Source organism: Eurytemora carolleeae, unplaced genomic scaffold (genome assembly GCF_000591075.1).
Source record: "Eurytemora carolleeae unplaced genomic scaffold, Eaff_2.0 scaffold889, whole genome shotgun sequence".
NCBI classification, from domain to species: Eukaryota; Metazoa; Arthropoda; class Copepoda; order Calanoida; family Temoridae; genus Eurytemora; species Eurytemora carolleeae.
In genome coordinates, this window is record NW_019396926.1 from 96,005 (window position 1) to 112,782 (window position 16,778).

Below are 16,778 nucleotides of genomic sequence, written 5' to 3' on the forward strand. Positions count from 1 at the left end.
TGTATTTTCCCAACCCCACTACAGTATTTTCCCAACCCCACTACTGTATTTTCCCAACCCCACTACAGTATTTTCCCAACCCCACTACAGTATTTTCCCAACCCCACTACTGTATTTACCCAACCCCACTACTGNAAGGAGGTTTCTACCTGCCTGCATATCTATATATATATTATCTTTGGCTGGAATTGAGTCTTTGATACAAACTCAAATTGTATCATTCTTTTATCTTAGAAACCCAACTACAGTATTTTCCCAACCCCAGTACTGTATTTTCCCAACCCCACTACTATATTTTCCCAACCCCACTACTGTATTTTCCCAACCCCAATACTGTATTTTCCCAACCCCACTACTGTATTTTCCCAACCCCACTACTGTATTTTGCCTGTAATGAATTATGTAACCATGCTAGTAATTTCTGATTTATCTATGTTCGTTTATCTATCTTATCATATTTCATGTTGACCCTTACTGGCCATTACGGTCAGTTTAATTTCACCTGTATATAAAATAAATTAGTTCAATGAGATTGATCTTTCAATACAGACGTATATATAGCCTTGAGTTTTGGCTAAGGAAAGAGAGCCGGTATTTTGGCGAGAGATAGAGTCATTTAGATTCTAATTAGACTTTGAGTAGAGTTATCAATACGTTATCTCGGATCTAGATTGTTTACATGCCAACCCCAATAATATATTTCCCAAATCCCACACTTCAGTATTTTCCCAACCCCACTACAGTATTTTCCCATCCCCACTTCTGTATTTTCCCAATCCCACTACAGTATTTTCCCATCCCCACTACTGTATTTTCCCAACCCCACTACTATATTTTGCCAACCCCAATAATATATTTCCCAAAACCCACAAGTCAGTATTTTCCCAACCCCACTACTATATTTTGCCAACCCCAATAATATATTTCCCAAATTGCACTTTTCCAACCCCACTACTATATTTTGCCAACCCCACTACTATATTTTGCCAACCCCAATAATATATTTCCCAAATCCCACACTTCAGTATTTTCCTAACCCCACTAATATAATTTTCCAACCACAATCTCCCTTTACCGACCTCCAAAAAATTGTGTGCGCAATTTATTTAACGATTTAAAATGTCGAGCTTCATCTTAAGTTAGAATATCCTCGTTCTAGAAGAAGAAACACCTGTATTGCTAAAATTTGCTAATAATTACAGATTTTATGATAATATGAACTATTTAATACTTAGTGCAGAAACAAAGCTGCATGCCTAGTGCTGGGTAACATTTTAATTATGCTTTATGATTGTATTTTTCTAATAGCCTCAGGTAAAAGTCTAAAATATCTAAAAGATTAAGTTCCATAAGGTTTTCTTACTTTAACAACATGTTTAGGCCATTAGTAAAGATTTATCAGATTTATTATTAAACAGGAGGAGGGGGGGGGGGGTTCCAAGCCCCTCCCCCCCCCTCCTAAAAATAAACTATAGAGTAAAGATATGGATCTTTAGAGGTCAACTTCTTAAAAAAAATTTAACCATTAAACTTAAAAGAAAAGGAAATGCATAGCTTATTAAGTTATGAGTCATAGCTTAATTCAAGACTGAAAGATTAAACCTAAGACATTGAATATCCTGGAAAAATATTGTCATGGGGTAGGACTAAGAAATCATAAGAATTAAGAAAGGCCTTTTAAGGCAGTATTTTTTTAAGTTAAAGAATTTTATAACTGAAAAATCTTATCTTTTTGTCAATCTTTTTTTTATATTTGTCAAAATGTATAATTCCTTTGACTACAAGGGATTAGAATGCCTAGATCTACTAATGAGGAACAGAAAACAAATGAATGATCAGATAAAAAGAAGATACAACAACCATAGAATAAATTCACTACTCTCAAAAAAAATTTGGTTAAAATTCAGATTTAAAAATAAATGTTAAATATTAAAATGGGTCTGTGTGCGCTGCATATTTAAGCCTGATATTTCAAACCCTAAATTTAAATACAGCCTTTCATAGAATTTTGACATAAACCATAATCTTTCGTAAAAATGGTGTTTACTTTTTATTTAAGATAGTAAAACTATGGCTTGCAAGTTGATCCCTGACTTAAGTTTACATCTTTGAGCTTGAGCCGTAATTCCTTAAACCCGACTTTAAGACCAATCTTTGACACAACTCTGACAACAGCTTGTGTCACGTGATTGACAGCTGCAAGATTTTTGGCTTAACTGTTTATACAGACCCCTAATTTATAAAACTCTAAACCCGACTGGCAGAAACTGACAGAAACTCATTGTTGAATATAATTGTGAAATGATTGCCTGCTTGTCAATGTTTGTCCCTCATGTATTTGTTCCTCAAGCGTTTTCTGTTGTGCAATATACTTCAACAGTAAAAATACACCAATACATCCATAGATGACACATGGACGGCTTGTATAGTACCTTAACAAAAACTGTACTCAAGGAAAACGCTAAATCCTACCGCAAATAATCTTGAAAAATTTAATAATTTTGTTAAAGTTTACAAAAAGATTTCCAGTAAAGCAAATCAGGAATTTTAAGTTACGAGAATTAGAAATTTCAAAGGGAACCTCAAAAAAACTAGTAAATTATTTGGGAAGTTTTGGAATCTTTAGAAGATGGTAATAAAATAAAGAGGTATTTTTATACTTTTCACTAGAATAATGTGGTCTGAACATCATTTCTGTATAACACTGATTTTTCTTCACAAAATATGTGCTATACACATAGAGAATAGAATATATGTTCTATTCTCTATGGCTATACATATTTATATTCATAATAACAAATTCATTGAACTATTGCATTTAAACTTTTTTTTAAAATCAAAATTATGAAAGGATTTGCTTAAATTAAAACTCTCGCTCGTTATATACCATTTTCATTCATGTCCTGAATTTAAAACATTGTCGCGTTTTTGAGGCAAAACTCACTTTCCTGCTTTTGAATATAATTGGCAATTACACTTACCCCGTCTCACCAATTATTTTAAGGTTCTATGGCTAAATTTGGTTTAAATACACTTCTACAAGTGTATTGGTTAGTCATTACTAACAGATGTTTTCGTATAATCTTATGATTCTTCGCAGAAGTCTTAGAGATCATAGCCTGGTAAGTTCTTTATGTTATATGTATACAAAATTCGTTCTCTCATCTTTATACTTTAAGCTTTAACAATAGCTGCCAAAGTCTATAATATTTACTGATAAATAATGCCAACCACTCCACAAACCAGTTAAAAGATAAAAATCAACCTTTAACTAAGCATTAAATTGTCCCCCACTTAGAAGTAGAACCTTTTTATTTACTTTCTCTGACTACATGTCATCTATATATAAATTTGGTTTGTCTGTTTGTTTGTATCCAATAAACGTCAAAACGGCTGAACCGATCAGGCCAACATTTTTTGTGAGACATCACATGACCACATGGAAGGGTTACGAATGATAAAAAAAATGTGTTTAAAGGTTTTTAATTTTGTAAAAAAAATTAAATTCTTGAAACTCCGCGATTTTTTTTTAAAAAATCCGCGAAATTTTTTTCTTTGTTTTGAAATGTAAACAAAAAGAACATGTTCACAATTTAAAAAGAAGATGGGCGCGAAGCGCCCTAAAAGCCTTGTTTTCTAAATTAGAGTATTTATGCAGTTTGACCAACTGTTTTGCCCATTTTAAAAGTTATGGCAATCACATAAGTTTTGCACATAAATTATAAAATCTGTTCTGCACAAAATCCTTAAAAGTAATATTTAGTTTAATTTGATGTTTTAAGGTCTTCAAGATGATAACCCTTTCTATTTTGTTAATTTTCATCACAGGCATTGCTGGGGAGTGCTGTCAGTCAAGGGTAATAAAGAAATTTTGGTTGTTCTGATGGTTTATTTTATGTATCAATAATTGTCTATACAGCTGAAACGGCAACTCAAAGGTGTTTGGCTGGTAAAAGAAAAAGTGTCGAAATATATGGTTTAGAAAATACACCAATTTTAACAGAAACATCCAAAAAAAATCACTAAATCAATAAATAACTAACAATCAAAGAATCTATGTTTAAAATTCGGTGTTTGAGAGGTTCTTTAAAATACTTTTGACTAGAATAATGTTGTCTGGACATCATTTCTGTGTAACACTGATTTTTCTTCACAAAATATGGACATCATTTCTGTGTAACACTGATTTTTCTTCACAAAATATTTTCTATACATATTATATCCATCTATATATAAATTTGGCTTGTCTGTCTGTCTGTTTGTATCCAATAAACGTCAAAACGGCTGAACCGATCGGGCCCAAATTTTTTGTGGGACATCTAGGGACCCCAGGGAAGGTTTATGAATGATCAAAATTTCAAATATTTGTCTCCATCAAAATTCGATCTCCATTAAATATTTTAAAATTTTGAAAATCCACGAAATTTTTTGTGAAAATCCGCGAATTATTATTTTTGTTTTGTTTTACGATGTATTACTAGCCTTAGAGGGCGCAAAGCGCCCTCTAAGGCTAGTAATAACAAATTTATTGAACTATCAATTCTGATGTATAAACAACAATTTAGAAAACAAACAGAACCAAATTGTTTTTAAATAACTAGAAATTCAAGGCGCTTCGCGCCCTTCTTTCTAGCCTTAGAGGGCGCTTCGCGCCCATCTCCTAAATTAATTGTGAACATGTTCTCTTTGTGTGCATCGTAAAACAAAACAAAAATAATTAGCGGATTTTCAAATTTTAAAAAATTTAATGACGATCGAATTTTGATGGAGACAAATATTTGAAATTTTGATGATTCATAAACCTTCCCTGAAGTCCCTAGATGTCCCACAAAAAATTGGGCCCGATCGGTTCAGCCGTTTTGACGTTTATTGGATACAAACAAACAAAAAGACAAACAAACAAACAAACAAACAGACAAGCCAAATTTATATATAGATTAAAATAAAAGAATTCAAAATATCGTTTACAAATGATGAACTAACCAAATAAAATAAAAACCTTAATGCACCATAAACGTAACCCCTCAACTTCTTTAGTCTGAGCATGGCACTAAACACCTAAGTTTAGTTAAGGGTTAAACACACCTATCTCAATTCACATTCTCTCAGAAAACTATGTAAGATAAATTTCAAATGTTTTTAAAAATAATATTTTAGAATTAGACCAATTATGAAAAATTTAGATTTTTAAAATTTAACAAATTGATTTTACCTTAAAATTTATTCTTCATAAATTATTAAAATCACTGACGATGACACACAGATCAAATAGTGTCTTAACAAAGGTTTTTGTTTGGTGGAATTCTTAATAATCGACTTTTTCTCCGGCCTTCGGTTATCTTTAAAAAGGGAGACTAGTGCCAATGAGAAGCTAATAGGCTATTTAGTTTTCACTGCATTTACCCAAATAAGTAAAAAGTCTCTTTACAAATAAGACATTCTGTTCAGATAAGTTGTTTTTAACTTCCTTCTGTCAGGTTACAACTAAGAATGGATCTTTTCCACATTTTTAAAAACGATCATTTCGAAATAAAAACAAAGAAAAGAAACCAAAGAATGAAATTATCCATTTTAAAAGCGATAGTTTTTAAAGAAATGTATTTTAAAAATTATCCTTTATAGATAAAATACATTTTTTTGGTCTGAAATTCCGAGGTCAGAAAACAAAATCATTCAAGACAGCATTTAAAAACTTATCTTCCAGAATTACAAATTTAGATTAATTGTCATAAGTTTCAGTTTCTTTGGCAAACAAAAAGCGATAGTTTTTCATATTTAAAAGTTGAAAATGAGTGGCTTGTTTGTAAAAACGATCGCTTTTTTCTGAAAATGAAACAGTTTTTTTTATTTGTTTTAAAAAGTTAAACCCCTAGTCACAACTAGTAAATAATCTTATTGAGTTTAGAGCATGCCTGATGGGGATACTTATTCCTTTTATAAAACCATGGAACAATCTACTCTTGGCATGCCACCAGACTGTCTCGATGGTTGCATGTATACTAAGGATGGAGATGTATCAAGTATTAAACTTTTTTATAGTTCAATAATTTTAACCCCTACAGGAAGATAAAGCAAGGAACCATCAAAAGATCTTATGAATTGACACATTATCTATTTTTTTCTCCTTTAAACAATCGTATGTTTTAGACATATCATATTTTAACTAAAATTCTCAAAGAGTCACTGTTAAAAATATCAAATATTCATATCAAATAGTACTTTTAATTGTCATAGTGTAGTTTGTAAATTCTTTGGAATTAAACCTTTTTTAAACATATTTACTAGTGCTGAGGGGGTTCCTAAAAAGAAGCGTTAAAAAAACAGGAAATTCTAGCCATTGAAGTATTTTTAAAGGTGTATTATCTTATTATAATATGAAAATTTAAAAATAACATTTTAACTGGTAAGTTTTAGGAAAACTTTACTGTTTTGGAAATGGTCCCATGGAATCTCAGTGTGGTTCAGTAAGTAAACGCAAGTTGATACACTGATTTCAGTTCATGAAAATTTGTACAGGGTGTCCCACAATACTCAAATTTATTTGACTTTGAATTAAATGTTGCTAAAATATGACTGCCATAAAATATTTTAATATTCTCTTTGGTATCATACAACTTCAAATAACATTGCAAAACTGTTTTTTTTATGCAAAGGTTTGGTGGAGGACGGTTACAGGGCTAAAAGCCATTGAAAAATAGATATGAAAACATGTGTCACAACCTAATTATTGTCTAAAGTAAAATAAAACTATTTTTAACTCTTTTTTTGACGTACTTTTATAACTTTTAAAAATCCTCCCTCGCATCCAACCAGAAAAGTTAGAGGTCTATTGTATAATGAGCAGGCCTCGAAAAGTTGTATTAGGAACATCCATCTGCACTCCCCTATCTCAACTTTAAGGGCAAAATGAAGGGGGGGGCAGGGGGGGGAAAATAATAGCCCAATAAGGATAGGGTTAACAATTTAAAAGAAGACATTTTAAACTTTTCAAGAACTGTCCTGTTTCATTGACCAAAAATATGTGTATGTTTGCCAGTGTGGAATTGCCAATATTCCTAAGAGCTCTAGGATAATAAATGGAGAACCTACAGAGCCACATAGATATCCTTGGATGGTAAAATTTTTATTAGTTTATTCCCAACAGTAGATTTGACTTTGTTAACTATGGTGAAAAATATTCTGATATTTCAGAAATTGAGTCTTTGCCACAAACTCTGATTTTCTTATTTTCATATCTTTGCAACCCAATGTTGTAGACCTCAGATATATCACTATCAATTATATGTTGGATGAAGTAAACTGAGTTTGAAATATCAATGTACACCACAAGGTTGAGAAGATATAGAGATTGAAATATTCAAGTTTGTAGCAAAGACATAATCTCTTTTCTCGTGACCAATTTGTTGACATTTCCTCAGCATATTCCTGAGTAATTTCACTAGCTAGATAATTTCAAAGACGTATGTTAATCATGTTTAAAAACAATAAAAAACAGTGTTTTTTTGTTTTGTTTTAGATTTTTCAAAACAAACCAACTTCTTAAGTTTCGTATTTTGAATTCTCAGACAGCTGAATTGTCAATGAAAAATAAAAAAAAATTAACATTTTTTAAGATATTTTATACAAATGAATCTAATTGCTTAATTTTACATAAATCATAATTACTTTAAATTAACATTCAGGTTGCAATATTTTTCATAAATGAAAATGGAATGCCACAATTTCTATGTGGTGGATCACTGATAAACAATCAGGCAAATATTAATGAATTTTTAATTATTTTACATTTCTGAAATACGTTCTATTCCATTAATTTGTCTGGTTTGTTAATTTGTCACATTGTTGCAAAGGTTAAAATAACTATTTTCAACATTTTTCCGACAGGCTATTTGAACTGTTTTAAAAACTACCTAGCACCCTATAACCATGTTATAAGTCTTTTTTTAATGAGTTTAACTTGAAAACATTCAACCCCCCTCCCCCCCATATATAATAAAATCAGCCCAATCGGGATCCGGTCAAGGTTGTTTTTCTTACTTAAAAGAAAATAATGAAATACAAATTTATTTAGAAAACAATAAATTATTCTCTCTACCTTTTATTGCTTTATTTTAGTTTATACTTACTGCTGCTCACTGCACTGATGATAATTATTCAATAGAGAACCTTCTAGTTTCTGTAAGTTTAAATTATTAGTATTTTTTCCCCCTTGCATATTTATACATGATAGTTAATCTAGCTTAATGAGAGTTTCCAATCAAAATTCTGTTGCTCACAATTTCTTGCAATTGCTGTTAATTGAATTGCGCTAAAGTTGAGAACAATGAGGCAATTAAAATTTCATTGTATTGTAAATGCTTTGCAAGTCCATGTGTATCAAAAATGGATTGAAAGTATTGTCGCCATATTTAAAAATGATCCTCCATTTTTAAGAATTCTAACACTAATCACATGGCCATTGCAGTTGTAAATCTTTGACTGAACTTAAATGTTTTCTATTCCTACTTGCTGATTTATGCTTTACATCATTTTCTTGAACATTTACGCTGAATTTAAATCTGAAGCGCGTTTTTAAAAATATTAAAAATTTAAGAAGTTATAGTTTTTGATAAGTTTTTGAGCTCTAACTCATTTAATTTTCATTTTTTTAAAAAGCGCTTTCATATTTGAATTTAGAGTAAAATTTCAAAATGATGTAACACATGAAATTTTTTAAAATACTTTTATTTGGACCTTACGGTGATTTCTCCAATATAAAATTGTGAAAACTCAGGAACCACTGGTGGTCAGTTAACTGATTTTTAACTATTGAATAAGAAATTTTCGTAGCCTAAACAAAATTTGAATTTTAAATCTGTTTATAAATTTCCTGCCCTTGAGGGCCATCTCTATAAAATAAATCGTATAAAAATGACCAAAAATGGGAAACTTCAAGGGGCTTGGGAGGAAGGTACATACTAATAAACTGAACTTTTCCTTTGTTATAAATGAATAAAAACTCCTTACTTCATTTGTTATATCATGTAGATAGTGATAATGTAAGTAAACTTTGTTACAAAAAAATAAATCATCCCATAAAGAAATTATACTGTCTTTTTAAATCAGAATTACTTACGAGTAAGGATACTTTTGGATGGCAGAAATACATTTTACATTTAGATCGGTGAACATGAATTTATAAAACCAGATGGCGAGTTTATTACAAACTTTTGTGAGATAATTAACCATCCACTTTGGACGAAGGTTCTTGAAAACGGGTTTGACATATCATTGATAAAACTGTGCCAGCCTATCGCCTTTACAGAGGTAAGGAATACAAGTACATTATTTAAATTAAGAAAAATAAGTTTCTAAGAAGGCAGTTTACCATTTAACTGTACAAATTACATGCATTGAAAGAAACAAACTTTGTCTGCAAGAATAAGAGAAGAAGTGTAAGCCGTTTTTTTAGTAAAAAACGCCTCGGAAATTCCCCCGTTCACCCCCCCCCCTCAATGAAAAAATGTTTGTTCCAAATTTGTTATTTAAAACAAACTTTTGTTACGTTTAAAAACTTACAATCAAATTTTTTCCATTTCTTTTTAAACCAAATGGAATTTTTTTTTCAATTTTCTTCAACATTTGTTAACATGCTTTTTTTGTGTAGCAAAATATCATACCAATTTCACAAATAAACTTCTTTTGATTCATAGACAGACTATTTTCAAAGCAAATTTTCAAAATAAGATAATCACTTAGAATAGCGATTTCAAAACAGCTGATTGTTTTTATGTATTAAAGTTGGATAATGATTGCATAAAATAAATATTAAACATTGATAATTTGCTGTTGGAAAAAAATGGTTCTAATAGAGGATTTTAATTGAGCACAATTATCAAGAATGCAGGAAAAAAATGTTTTATTAAGACTAATTAATGCCATAATTTGTTTAGACATTGTCCCCTGTATGCTTGCCCTCCATTCAAACTTTAGGTAAACATCGTTTTAAAACTTTACAGTACAGATTTTTTCATCCCAAAAGTTCCTAAAATCTTATGATAAACGAAGATAAGCAAAAATAGTAAACATTTTAAAAAGCAAGCTATGAAAAACTTTCCAACTTAAAAGTTAGATGTGAAAGAAACAGTCTGAAGTTGTGTACAGACAATGCTAATCTTGTTATATTTAACCCTGTATGTCTGTTAGGAAATGAGTTTGAAAATATGGAGGCTATTATTGCTGGGTGGGGAGTAACATCAGAGGAAGGGGATAGGACCAATGTTCTAATGGAGGCTAAGGTATTAACAATTATCACAAGAAGACTCTGTTTATGTTGTAACAATCAGTCATTTTTAAAAAATTATAACAGTGGTTTTAGAAACATTTTTTGCATTCAATGTATTTAAATAGAAAACAAGATTTAACGTCTTTTGATTTTGATTTTGATTTTCCTCAAAAAGTTATCAGGCATTGTTGAAAAAAAGTAATCCACCACCCACCATGGACAATTTTTAATTATTGTTTGTGTCTAAAAATCTGATTTAAAAAGTTCTCATGGTTTTGCTTTTTCTGTGACAACGATAGAATAAAATGACACATAAAATTCATAGACTTTTTATTTCCGTTTATATTAAATCTGCCCAACATCATTGTAATCTAAAAATCTAAATAGTACAATGTTTTAGGTAAAAACCATGAGTAATGCAGATTGCTGTGATGCTCAGAAGGGACGCAAGTGGACATGTGGTTGGGCTATGACTTTAATGTGTGCTACAGGAGAAGGACCTCAGGGAATATGTATTGGTGACTCTGGAGGTGGGATGATTAGAGTTTAGGCTTGGCCAATCTATTAATAATGGCATAGATTAATAACAATACATATAGAACACTGTATGTTGTCTTTTCAAGATTTAAAGGTTTTTTTGTTCACAATAACCCTGAGGCAGAAGCCCAAAGGGGTTCCTAGCAGGCAGCGTTGAATTTAGTGTCGCTTAATGCACCACCAAATGCCAGCACAAGGGGTCAGTCCGGCTCAAATTCAAATTGACCCTTGTCCATATCTACTGAAAGGTACTAAGTATTTGAATTCAGGATACATGGGACACGGTAGGCCTAGGTAGGCCTAGTTAGAAGTAATCTGTTAACACTATAAAGGCTGGGGGGTCTGAATCTACAATAGCTGGGGGGGGGGGAACGTTCCAAAGACTCCCTTAGAGAAAAGGTATGGGGTTGAAATGCATGTTTCAAGGCCAGCTCATTTTTCAAGGGCTTTTCAAAAATACTGTTTTTAGATCAGTAGCTTTAGTCAAAAAAAAACTATGGGCCATTTTAGATTTTCTTAAACAGACCGGACTTTTTACCGCCCTGTACTCTACCCTGCGCATTAAAAGAAAAAGGTTTTTTTTCAAGATCCTTTAAATTATTATTAATTAAAAGTCACAAAATTTCACAGTGAAAGTTTAAAAAAAAGAGTGATAGGACAAAAAACTAGAGGGGGGCCTCAAACGTCCCCACCCCCTTTCCCCCAGCCAGTTTTGGGTTAATTCGAAATTCGTTTTATGATGCATTCTTCTAATTTGAAGGGAATCTCTTGTATTGCGTATATTAAGGATCAATAATTGATCTTGATCATTTGCTAATCTGCAGATTAATTTTATCTTTATTTGATATCTACAATGTAATGTAAGCTTGAAGAGATAACTGAAATGAAAAAATGAAATGAAGACAGAAAGAGTGTAAATTTTGTTAGAAGACAACATGAACAGACATATGAACAAGTATGTTTTTACATTCCTGTTTAGGACCCTTGGTTATTAAAGGCAACACTGGAGTTTTTACTCAAATTGGTGAGATTTCTTAAATCTAATAAAAAATAATGAAGACAAATTAACTTATATCATTTCTTACTAAGGAATTGTATCATTTCGACGCGCCAAACAACTTTGTACTTCGGTGAGACTTAATTAGAGCATAGATAATTGTTTAAAATACTAGTACCAGATTTAGATTTCTGTAATTAAGGATGATTTCCCTGGTGTGTTTACTCGCGTTTCTCCGTACTTGGACTGGATTAAAGAAAACTCTAAAGTTAATCATACATCTTCAACATCTTCTGGTCAATAATCATGAGAGTCAAGATTGGTGAATTGTTTGATATCATTGGTGTTTTAATTGGTTTCAATAAATTCGAAATATCTTATATTTTATTTTATCCCAATAAGAGGACATGAAACTCTTAAAAAATATGACACAATTCCAAGGCTGTTTTAAGTTTTCTGCCTTAAAGGGACAGTAAAGGAAAAANAGTCAAAACATAAACAAACAAAATGTAAACATAGCAGACGAAACTCTTACAGATTACAGCTTTCTCAGTAGGTATCACTACACTAAATCAAAGAATTATTTGAAAAGACGGAATCGAATTCGTCACTGAATTCCCATGTTTTTTGGGACACCCTGTATGTACGACAGATCCATGGGTGGGACACATTTTGTATACCGCCAGGACCTACATCAGACATGATGATTGTAGCTCCGCCCAACTCTGGCTAAGCCTGTTGTATATACAACCAGAACCAGAGACCTATAGAAAATCAAGGGAAAAAAGAAGAAATCAAAAGGTCAAACGTAAAGAAAACAAGAAAAGCAGTCGAATCAAAACCAAAAAAGTAAAATATGTTTTTGATACGCAAAATAAAGTAAACTACTCCAAAATTAAAACAAAAAAATTAACTCTCATAAAAATACAATTTTTGATTTTAATTTTTAGATTTTCAGTTTTAATGCTATAAATTTTCACATTGCATTTTGAATGTTTAAATTCAAAAATAATTATTTTAATTATTTTAAAAGCTCACTCAAAGTATAAATTTATTTCATAAACATAAATTTTAGTTTCAGGATAAAACAAACCCAAACTAAGTAATGGAAATGAACAAAATTGCACATAAAATTAGAAGAAAATTCATCTAAAATTTACTCAAATTAAGGTTTCGGACAATAAACAGATGACGCAGAGATATCTAAATTAAAATGAATAAATATCTGTTCTCAGAAAAACAAAGTCCAAGTATGACATTTTTGTAAAAAATTAAAAAGAAAGCTGGATTACAAATTTCAATACAATCAGGGAACAAAGTACAACAAAGGAATATAATTTTTCTATAAATCTGCAAGCAAAATGTCATCATTAAAGTGTATTAAAACACTCAAATACAGACTCTCAGAGATATTTCTGAGAAAAAATCTAGATTAATTCATCTCACACAATTCTCAGAAAAATGTGAATCTAGTTAAACTTTTTCAACAATTTCACCATTTTCACAATCTTTAGGGCGATAAAATTAACAATCCTGTTTAAGTTTCATGGATTTTTTATTTTGTTTTACTTTTTTAATTCTGTTTTAATGTTTTTAGAGATAAAATGATGAAAGGGTTGATCGGCACCCCGGCATGGGTCCAGTTTTCATAGAGCACCGGACCCATGCATTTTTCTCAGTTAGAAATTTATCAAATTATTTGTTATGTTTACCAGATTGAATTTTTGTGGAAAAAAAAACAACATAAACAAGGAAAGCCAATATTCACCAGGATGAAATTGTTAATTTTTTTCGTTAATTTTTTCTAGGATGGCCATTTTAGGTACCAATGTCTGGTATTCAAAAGTTGTAAACTCTAAAAAATCCTGGGAAATTGAGTTTATTATTGAATTACTATGGTTTTGTGTCGTCGATGCTGGATTAGATTCGTGAAACAATCTAAGAGAAATCTTGGATGAACGATGGTTGGGAGACCTAGGACCCAAAGTTTCCAGAAGAAATTCTGCGCCTATACATTTTTCGAAATGTGTACTCAAAACATATAAAAGGCGGTTTATAACAGAAATCAGGTTTTTTGCTCGCTGGGTCCGATACTTTAAATGAACTTGAGTTTTCAGCGTCAAAAAAAAAAAATTAAGAAAAATGATTTCGGATTATTCAAAAAAAACATTTTCCCAAATAATTCTTGCAAATAGCTGAAGTATAAATGTGTAATGTTAATACAAAATGACATGATAACGAATAGAGGAAAACTTTGAAAAAGCACAAGGAAAATAAAAAGTTCAAAAAATATAGAAATATGGAAAGATAGATAGATTGATAAGGAGGGTTGGTTATTGTGTTTATACAAACCATTGGAGCTTTCATACCATCAATCATAATATTGATAAACATCTTAGAATAGGTAAGTAGATAGATAGATGGATAGATAGATAAACTGGTAGAGTTGCTTTTTGACAAAAAAAAAACATTATAACTGAGGGAGCCAATGGCCCCCCTTCCCATCTGTAAAATCAATGGTTTATTTTGCTTTTACAGGCGTCCCCTTGAAAGAAATTCTAAGTAAGCCTTTCCTTTAATTACCTAAGGTTTTTTAACTTTTGGTGCCCCCCCCCCCCCTCCTGGCTGCTCTGTAATCTGTGAGACAGTATCTGAGAAAGTAAGAACTAATTATTTATTTAATCCTCTACACAGATTCTAAATATACTACAGGGTGTCCCAATAAACATGGGAATTCAGTGACGAATTCGATATCGTCTTTTTAAATAATTTAGTATAGTGATACCTACTGAGAAAGCTATAATCAGTAAGAGTTTTGTCTGCTATGTTCACATTTTGTTTGTTTATGTTTTGACTGCAATACGGTTGTACTTAGTAAAACAAGAAAATTTCAGTATACAATAGAGTAAACTTGTCCGTCATCACTGTTCATCTTTCGGAGACATTAAAGACACATCTTAACAGTCTTTTACCCTTTTCATAAAATAAACTCTAGCAGACATAACAATATTATGGCTTTTAAAATTAGGTATTACGATGCTAATTCATAACAAAGGCGATATCGAATTCGTCACTGAATTCCCATGTTTTTTGGGACACCCTGTATGTAGATCTAGTAAATCCTAAATATATAACTTCTGTTGTAAACTTTCAATACACAGAGAACAGTGATTTTACATAATTGTAATTTTGGGGTTTGTTTTGAACAATCATCTCTTTTACTGCGCGATTTGCAACGATTTCCTTTAAAACTTTCTATGACTAACAATGTGGAATTTAAAAGTAACTAGCAATGTTCTCATATATTTTATCGTCAGAGCATGCTTCCTTTTAATGACTACGAGTTGAGGATCACTTGAAAATACGTCACTCTACACTCTACACTCTACACTCTACACTCAACACTCAACACTCAACACTCAACACTCAACACTCTACACTCTACACCCCTTTTAAGATAAAAGAGCAAATATTTTTTGTGTGTAAGAAGTGTAACAGACGCAAAATAAATTAAATTAATTAATTGTTTCCATTAAACAAACCAATTTATTAAAAATTCTAACTGTTTAAATGTTTTTATAGCCTGCTTAACTAGAAATAATGATGGTTCCAAAAATTTATTTTACTTGGGCCAGAATGTTGTTTATACAGGGTGTCTCATGAAACACAAAACAGTTGAGAGAAGACTTTTAAAGGTCATCTTTGATCTTTGGAGTAGATTCATTCATGCATTCGTTCGTTGACCCACTTTACTCAAAACAATAATAGTCCCTTTCGTTGCATTTTGTATGACAACTGGTAATTTATAAATGTTTTTATTGTGCCAGAGTTAAACATTTATATAACTATTATTATCGAAGCTGTTTAAACAAGTTTATGTTGCTTTTATTACTCAGTCATTAAATATTGTGTATTTCATTTACTTTTAACAGCAAAAACACGATAATTTCAAAAATAAATAAAATTCAAAACAAATTTGAAAAAAATGTTTTTTTTTTGAGTGATCTCATTAATCAAGGTCATCCTTAAGAAACCTTTTTTTGTCTTATAACTTCTGTTTTATCACAAGAACTTGGAGTAAACCTATTTCATTTGCTTAAAACAAGGGTGTCAGGTAAAGCAAATAGAACAATTAGAATAAAAAATGTTTGTAAAACATATTTTTTTTGAATTGTTGAATTTTTACTAATCTAAACCATTACAAAATCTAATTTGTTAAATTAATTTTATTCTTATTTTGAGGACCTATTCAATATCTACAGAATTACTCAGCGTTCTGAAGTAAATGTTCTAATCTCTAAGGTCCCTTCCCTCCTACAAAATGATGATATTTTCTTACTATTCAATGATACAAATTGCAACGTTTCATTATTATCCAGGATCATAGACAGGCTGCTTATCTTCTTTCACAGGATGGGCTACGTAGGCCTAATTTGACCCAGCACAACATGCTACGTTTTTACGATATAGGTTTTTAGAGTGCCATCTCACGGCCACTTGTTGAACATAATACCCATTCAGGGGTTTAGTTTTACAACTTTTAAAGAAATACTACAATTTTAAACATGAAACATAACATTTATGAATTCATTCTTTTTTTGAAGATTTTGTGTTACGTATCCAAAGGATCCTTAAATATCTCTGAATACAAATGTTTGCTGATTGGTCGTGTACAGTACTTGTACAAAATAGAACATGCTGTGGAAAATATCGCATATTTTAGCTGATAACTAATCTCTGCCCAGGATACAAGATTACATATGCAACCATTGGCTGCGTAAATTGCACCATGCGGAATGAAACCAAACCAAATTGCGAAAAGGTTAATGCCAAATTTATTTTGCCCAAGAAGTTGCTTTAATAAACTTACAAACTTTGACACAATTGATATAATAACTGTAATCTTTTCACTTCAGTTTACACATAAATAACAAAAATTGAATTACTATCTGCATAAACTTTCTGAACTTGGAAGCAGGG

At 31.1% G+C, this 16,778-nt stretch overlaps 1 protein-coding gene across 4 annotated transcripts; it reads left to right on the forward strand.

The window, feature by feature from the left end:
- Positions 1–3,033: 3,033 nt before the first annotated feature.
- Positions 3,034–12,178, forward strand: LOC111710192 (chymotrypsin-like elastase family member 2A). 4 transcript variants are annotated; one of them, XM_023484250.1, is made up of 14 exons: positions 3,034–3,122; positions 3,783–3,857; positions 5,906–6,020; positions 6,415–6,464; positions 7,037–7,114; positions 7,683–7,754; positions 8,116–8,178; positions 9,160–9,306; positions 9,933–9,972; positions 10,186–10,277; positions 10,665–10,794; positions 11,781–11,825; positions 11,891–11,931; positions 12,001–12,178. In XM_023484250.1, the coding sequence occupies exons 1-14, from the start codon at positions 3,069–3,071 to the stop codon at positions 12,100–12,102; spliced, it is 1,104 nt and encodes a 367-aa protein (XP_023340018.1). In that variant the 5' UTR covers positions 3,034–3,068; the 3' UTR covers positions 12,103–12,178. The 4 variants fall into 4 exon arrangements, with proteins under 4 accessions (XP_023340018.1, XP_023340019.1, XP_023340020.1 ...); XM_023484251.1 differs by lacking the exon at positions 3,783–3,857 and having other exon boundaries at positions 3,054–3,122; XM_023484252.1 differs by lacking the exons at positions 3,034–3,122; positions 3,783–3,857 and adding an exon at positions 5,403–5,477.
- The last annotated feature ends 4,600 nt before the right edge of the window (positions 12,179–16,778 follow it).

Bases quoted from the DNA above. Each gene is read 5' to 3' on its own strand.
- LOC111710192 (XM_023484250.1), top strand. From the start codon at position 3,069: ATGTTTTCGTATAATCTTATGATTCTTCGCAGAAGTCTTAGAGATCAT. The intron at 3,858-5,905 runs GTAATAAAGAAA...TATTGAGTTTAG, and splicing joins GGGAGTGCTGTCAGTCAAGG to AGCATGCCTGATGGGGATAC. The intron at 9,973-10,185 runs GTAAACATCGTT...TATGTCTGTTAG, and splicing joins GCCCTCCATTCAAACTTTAG to GAAATGAGTTTGAAAATATG.